The following is a 7766-nucleotide window of genomic DNA, read 5'->3' as shown; positions in this document are numbered from 1 at the left end:
GGTCTGTTTAGTTCGTTGATTTGAGTTTTTAATTCGAGTTGAGATGTGACTTTATGTAAGAATTTTTTACTGTAACAAAAGGGTTAAATGTGATTATTTCTGAGAGTTTTTTACTGTATTAAAACTCGAATCAGTAAAATAAACAAGATTTTAATACTCTAATAGGAAGCCACGTGTTGGCCGGCGGAATAAAAAGATAAAAAGTACTTTTCTAAATAGGTGTTTTATTTTTATTTTTTTGGGATTAAATCAAAATCTGGCATTCGGTTTCATGGCGCGGCAAAGATGAGATGGTAGATTTCTTCCATATTTTGACTTGTGCAAAGCCGTCAAAATAGACAGAATAATTGCACAGCCTTAGTTACGTGGCCAGGTTGTGCTGGAATGGCATCTAATGAAAATTTTGCTATTGCTTACGTGAGCTTAAATATTTTATATAATTATGATATATAAGAAGATAATATTTAAAAATAATAATTGAAATGTGTCTGTAATGAAAATTAATGAAGAGTGATTTTCCATTAAAATGTTAAGATTTAACATTAGTTTTGCGATGCTTTAATACTTGTACTGTACTTGACTGGACTAGTTGGTTGAGAAATGATACTTAAGACTCATTTAATTTTGTTTTTCAAAGTTGCTTTTAACTTTTTTTTTTTTTTTTTTTTTTTTTTTTTTTTTTTTTTTTTTTTTTATAAAAAAGTTTCAATATGTCACGTGTATAGTAAAACTTACTTTTGTGCAGTAACTTGAAAAATTATTACGCTGTAGCATAATCTAAAAAGCAAGTCAATAGTTACTTTTGCATAACAACTGATACTGTCCTAACGTAAATCTAATAAAATAATTAACCTTAATAAATTGATAACTCTACAAAGTAGATCTACTTTACTATTTTTACTCTTGCAAATTGGCAATGTCATTTTTAGCTTGTTTTCGTTTCATTTCATTTATTCTACTTTAATTTAGCTTACCATTTGTTCTATTTTATTTTAATTTGCTCTAATATCAATTTTTCTTCATTTTATGTAGTGTGATATTGATTTTATTTTTTGTTTTTATTTAATTTTTCTATTAAAAATTTTAAGTATATTCATTTGTGTTTCAATTAGGTCAAAAGGGGCTTAATTGAAATGGGTCTTGATATCTCACTTATTCTTATTTGAGCATCTAGTTTAACTTTCTTTATTTAGTTTTAATCTTATTTCTCTACATTAGAACTAATTTTATTTCTTTTCGTAATTTAGTTTGATTTCCATATTGCCAATTTTTAATTTGATCTTTTAAATAAAATTAGGTTGACATAATTTTAGTGCTTGGCAAAACAGTAGCAATTGTCCTACATAGGACGATATATATCCTTATTCACTTTATATTTGTCGTTCATTGACAACATGCATTCGCGTTACATATATTTTCACAACAATAAAATAACTTAATTCTCAATGTGCCCATTTTATTTTGTCATATTAAATTAAAACATTTTAATTATTTTTTTTAAAAAAATTTAAAACTATACTACACTAAATTTACTCAATTAGGTTTAATAATTATCAAAATATTTCAAAATAACAACAAATAAATAAGAAACTTAAAAATTACCGTGAACTTATATCTCTAATCATTTTAGAAGTTAGAACTAATAATAAGGAAGATGTACTCATTAAAATCCTTAAACCACCGCCTACTGTCACCACTGGAAAAGAAAAATACTTCGATAACTTTTAACTTGTTAATGATGCCCCCATTTAGAAAATAAAAAATTGAACTTGTTTGTTACTGTCCAACCTATTTCTTTTTACTTTTCCTATTTTATATTGTCTGTATTGATTCTAGTCCCCTCTATATTTCCAAGCTTTAGAAGTGTTGTTCCCAAAACTCAAGCTACAGTGTGCGTCCCTTCACAATACTATTATATAGATCTATGGCATATTTTTCTTAGGAAATTAATTGTTATGTTTATACTTCTAATTTATACTTTCATACATGACATACATATTTTAATTATTGTGTGTGTATCAATTTTTTTAATACACTATACGAATAATCACTTTAAGAGACCAAACTTTTTGCTTTCAAACTTTGGTAGCTGAAATGATCAAGCCTTTAATTACCAAATATGGTAGCAATAAGTACACAATCCGCTACCAAATATAATTTAGTAACAAAGAACATGACGGGAAATGAAATTTGGTTCCCGTTGAAAGTTTTTTGCTACCAAAACAATATTTGGTAACAAATGCATATGATTCTGGCACAAAAATTTGGTAGTGAAATATCACTTTTTGCTACCAAACATGTTTTGGTAACAAAATATTGGCGGGAAGTAAAATTTTGTCCTGCCTGAGGTATTTGCTACCGATTTTTTTTTTTTTTTTTGTAACAAAAGATACAACATTTTCTACCAAGTGTTGGAAGCAAAATATAACTATCTGCCACGAAATTAAGTTTAACAATCATCCTACTATATTTTGTACAACAATTATTTGATAATTTTGTTATTTTATGTAGGTATAACAAGAGACATGTTCATTTATGTATATATGTGATCTTGTTAATTAAGTTTATGTTTCACATAGAGTAGTATATAATCTTGATATTTGATTACTTTTTAACGTAGAATAATGTATCTCAATTTTAAAACTATATTTTTTTGTTATAATGTTACTAGAAGAATGATTCTAAATTATTTTTGTCATTAAAATGTTTTTTTAATTTTTAATATATGTCTTTCTGGTAGCAAATTAATATTAGGTAGAAAAAATATGCTTTCGGCTACCAAAATAATGTTTGGTAATAAAAAAACATAATTTTCTAATACCAAATTTTGGTAGCAGAAAACACGATTATGCTACCAAATTCATATTTTGGTGGCGAAAAGGTGTATTTTACTATGTTTGGTAGCAAATCGTATAAAAACTTTAAAACTTATATTTTCTACTTTTATTTTTGTTTTAGTTTTTCATGAATATGTCCTAAATTAAGTTTAACAATCATCCTAGTATATTTTGTATAACAATTATTTGATAATTTTGTTATTTTGTATAGGTGCAACAAGAGACAAGTTCACGTATGTATATATGTGATCTTGTTAATTAAGTTTATGTTTCACATAGAGTAGTATATAATCTTGCTATTTGATTACTTTTTAACATATAATAATGTATTTCAATTTTAAAACAATATTTTTTATTATAATGTTACTAGAACAATGATTCTAAAATTACTTTTATCATTAAAATGTTTTTTATTTTATTTTTAATGTGTCTTTCTGGTACCAAATAAAAATTTGATAGCAAAAAAATATGCTTTCGGCTACCAAAATAATGTTTGGTAACAAAAAACATAATTTTCTAGTACCAAATTTTAGTAGCAAAAAACATGATTATGCTATCAAATTCATATTTTGATGGCGAAAAGGCATTTTTTACTACCAAAAGTTGTGTTTGGTAGCAAATCGTATAAAAACTTTAAAACTTATATTTTGTGCTTTTATTTTTTTTTTGTTTTAGTTTTCCATGAAAATGTCCTAAATTAAGTTTAACAATCATCCTAGTATATTTTGTATAACAATTATTTGATAATTCAGTTATTTTGTATAAGTGTAACAAGAGACATGTTCATGTATGTATATATGTGATCTTGTTAATTAAGTATATGTTCCACATAGAGTAGTATATAATCTTGTTATTTGATTGCTTTTTAACATAAATAATGTATTTCCATTTTAAAACTATATTTTTTGTTAAAATGTTACTAGAACAATGATTCTAAAATTATTTTTATCATTAAAATGTTTTTTTTTTTAATTTTTAATATATGTCTTTCTGGTACAAAATTAAAATTTGGTAGCAAAAAATATGCTTTTGGCTACCAAAATAATATTTGGTAATACAAAACATAATTTTCTGGTACCAAATTTTTGTTACAGGAAACATGATTCTGCCACCAAATTCATATTTTGGTGGTGAAAAGGCGTTTTTTACTACCAAAAGTTGTGTTTGGTAGCAAATCGTATAAAAATTTTAAAACTTATATGTTGTGTTTTTATTTATATTTTTTTGTTTTAGTTTCCATGAATATATCCTAAATTAAGTTTAACAATCATCCTAGTATATTTTATATAACAAGTACTTGATAATTTAGTTGTTTTGTGTAGTTGTAACAAGAGACATGTTCATGTTATATATATATATATATATATATATGATCTTGTTAATTAAGTATATTTTTCACATAGAGTAGTATATGATCCTACTATTTGATTGCTTTTTAACATAGGATAATGTATTTCAACTTTAAAACCATATTGTAGGGGATTTAAATTTTCTGGGTTAGTTGAAATATTAGGGGAGATGATTCTGAAATGTCTATTATATTTTAAGTTGTTATGACATTTTAATGAGACATTGGTTTGAGAATGTGTTATGAGACAACTTAACTGCATTATGAGACATTGGTTTGAGAATGTGGTTTTGGATATGCAAATTGAACCGAGATGTGTGGATTTGGATTTTCTGGGTTATTTGAAATTGTAGGATAGATGATGCTGAAATTTCAATTATATTTTATTGAATTTAAATGTCTCTTTTTTCATTTATATAGAAAATATCACAAGTTGTTGCGGAAAATCATTCCAAAAAGTTAGCAAGTTATTTGGGTGGCTCAAGATCTATAGTTCAACATTTGGAGGAAGTTCATGTAATTAACTTTCACTCACTTAAGTATGTTACCACTTAAAACCATAACTTTATTTTATTTTATTTTTTTTACATTTGAGTTTTGACTCAAATACTTCAGGAGGGTACTTTGAGGTCTTCAAAAATACTCATTGGAGTGAATCACGTGGATGGACGACTGAGAGAGTAAAGGAAGATTGTGTAAGAATTACTAAACATTTATCATTTCGTTTGATTTTGTATTTTTTTTACTCTAACTCGAAAGTTTATAACACTTCACCAAATGTAGGAACAAATGATCAAGACTTACGATCCTTGTTTAAGTGAACTACCAGAGGGGTCAGAACTTGACTCTGATGCGGAGGAAAAAATTTACTCTTAAGTTTTGTCAAGTAAGAGGTATGAAAAATATGGTTTCAGGCATGGCATAGGTCCTGTACTAAGACAAGCGTCACAAGCTCACAAATCTAGAGGGTTAGGATATGAAAAGCTTTAAAATGAAGTTTAGGAAAACAAACGTCGTATGTTGGACTTGGAAATTATAATAAAGCAACAACGAGAGCTTATTCAAAAGCTACTTCAGCAAATAAATCCGCCATCAAATCATCTTGGACCTTCTGTCCCAAGAAGAGAAGATCTTCCGCCACCGCTACCACCGGTCTCAGTTTGTTAGATCATTTAATTCTTATAATACTAAGACTTTACTAGTGCAATATTTGCATAAGTGTTTTGGTTTGCTAAGTATGACTATTTTAAATTAATTTTGGTCTTTTATTTATATATATTTTTTGAAAAAAATACAGGAATATAAATGTGTCCTAGTTTTGTTGACCAAAAAAATTTGGTAGCAATAAATTAGTTATTTACTACTAAAAATTTGGTGGCTAATTATTTCAAATACCTTTCATTGCCAAAATTTTGGTACTTGAATCTTGTACTTCTTGTTACCAAAAATATTTTGCTACAAAAAATTTCGTCCCTAAATCATATTTTTCCCTACCAAATACCTTTTACTACTGAATATTTGGTCACCAAATCTCATATCTTTCACTATCAAATACAATTTGATACTAATTATTCGGTCCCTAAATCTCATGGCTTTCACTACTAAATACCTCTTATTACTAAATAGTTGGTGACTGAATCGCTTACCTTTTGCTACCAAATATATTTTACTACCAAAATTTTAGTGTCCTAAATCTCACACTTTTTGCTACCAAAAACTTTTGCTATTGAAATTTTTGGTCACAAAATATCATACATTTCATTACCAAATACATTTTGTTACTAAGAAAATTTTGAGTAGCAAAAATTATTTACTACCAAATTTTGGTAACTAATACTTTCTGCTACGTACTTTTTGCTACTAAAATTTTTTAGTAACAAAAACATTTTGCTACCAAAAATAGGGCTTTTGATTACCAAATTTTTGATAACAAAAAAATTCAAATTCTTGCAGTGATTCTTGATTGAAATTTAGTTTTTATATAAGGAAATCTTATTATTGAAAAATGTTTAAAATAATTACATAAAAAAATTTAAAAGAAAATTAGAGCTATTACTATTTAAAAGAAAATTGCTTACTTCAAAATATTTTATTAATAAAAAGTATAAAAAATTTTATCTTTATTTGTGACTCACTGAATTTAAATTCTTACTTTGTCACCCTGGTGGTATATTTGTAAAGTAACTTTTTTTTTTTTTTTTTTCAATTTCCCCACATGCCCTCTCTAATTTCTCCTTTTCCATGCCAATTGGCCACAATGTATTCACAAAGTAGTTTTTCTTTCCACACTTGCTTATGTACGGAACATGGAGATAATATAATTTCATATAAAAGAAGCTGATCAGTTATAATTAAATATATTCTCCGATTTCATAACACGCACTATATTCCACAGGGCATATCTTAATTCAACTTGTACAAATTAACTTTAACAGAAAAAGTAAAAACTCTCAACCTTATTGCTTAAAATACAGTAGGAATTATTGGAACTAGCCAAATCTCAAAATAAATTGAGATTTACCACACTTATATAGGATATATGTATATATATTGTTAGTTGGGTGTCTTGATGTAACCCACATGGCTAGAGTTGGCAACTTTAGTCAAGGTTTTCAACTCATTAGCCACCCAACACCTTGAAGTTTCCCTATTGTAAAAGTACCCTAAACACTTACAATCCGAAGTGCATTTTTTTTCACAATCACTTTCCTTCACAGAACTTCCAGAGGTATATTTACTCAGAAAATGGTCAACTCCATCAATCTTATAGTAATGAAAATCACTTGGCCTACAAGAGGTTATCTTTGGAGGCGCACAATTCTTGCTCCAACCCAAAAGCCCTTTCTCCGACGGACAAGCCACACATTGGTTATCTTCACAAACGCCAAAATTCCCACATCGGCTTGGCAATTGGCACTCACTCTCCCAAAACTCCTCTCTATCAAAAATACTAAAAACCACCTCCCAAGCTTGTGTATCCACTTTGTCATTGTATGTGTAAACCTTAACATTCCCATCTATTCCGAGTCTAAGAAACGACGATGTTCCATTGTATTTAGGTCTCCCAACATAATAACTCCCACCGGTCGATAACTCCAACTTCACGATGTACGCATAACCCTCATCGGTCTCCGGTGAAGCTGTTAACGTCACGTTCTTTAGAGTGCCTTGGACTGGACTGAACCTCTCCGCCAAGGAGAAGTACTTCAATGGCTTGTTAGAGTTCTTTCGTTGGTAGTAAAGTGAAAAACCTTTCCGCTCAATAACAAAGCTGTAGGGCCCATCTTTGTTCTCTTCCGCGGAGAGGCGGCTAACGAGCTTGTTACGAAGGGTTTGTCCCACCAAAAGAGTGTCGGTGGGGTAGTCAAAGCTTTGCCATACAAAATTGCCCTTCGAGTCATGAAGGACAATGTTGCCGTTTGGAAGTAATTGGAAGCCAACGACACCTTTGTTGGCAGTGTTGGTTTGCCAAGCGACCCTGCCATCGGCGTCGGCGAGGACTAGGTTTCCGTCGGTTCCGAAGGTGAGGGTTGCGTTCTCGCCGACCGGGTTGCCGCGGTTGGCCTCCCAAACCCACCGGA

The 7766-nt window shown here is 29.0% G+C and overlaps 1 protein-coding gene across 1 annotated transcript in view; it reads right to left on the bottom strand.

Annotated features, from left to right (window-relative positions):
* Window positions 1–6612: 6612 nt before the first annotated feature.
* The window catches only part of LOC21401623 (epidermis-specific secreted glycoprotein EP1), a 1551-nt gene continuing 397 nt past the window's right edge, over window positions 6613–7766 (bottom strand). Inside the window, exon 2 of the mRNA XM_024173386.1 lies at window positions 6613–7749. Within this exon, the coding sequence (XP_024029154.1) occupies window positions 6739–7749 (1011 nt within the window). The 3' untranslated portion in view covers window positions 6613–6738. The remainder of the gene's footprint in view (window positions 7750–7766) is intronic.

The sequence above is a fragment of the Morus notabilis genome, unplaced genomic scaffold, assembly GCF_000414095.1.
Source record: "Morus notabilis unplaced genomic scaffold, ASM41409v2 Scaffold79, whole genome shotgun sequence".
Classification (NCBI taxonomy): Eukaryota; Viridiplantae; Streptophyta; class Magnoliopsida; order Rosales; family Moraceae; genus Morus; species Morus notabilis.
Note: the sequence above shows the minus strand (reverse complement) of the source record. Positions and strands in the feature narration are given on the sequence as shown.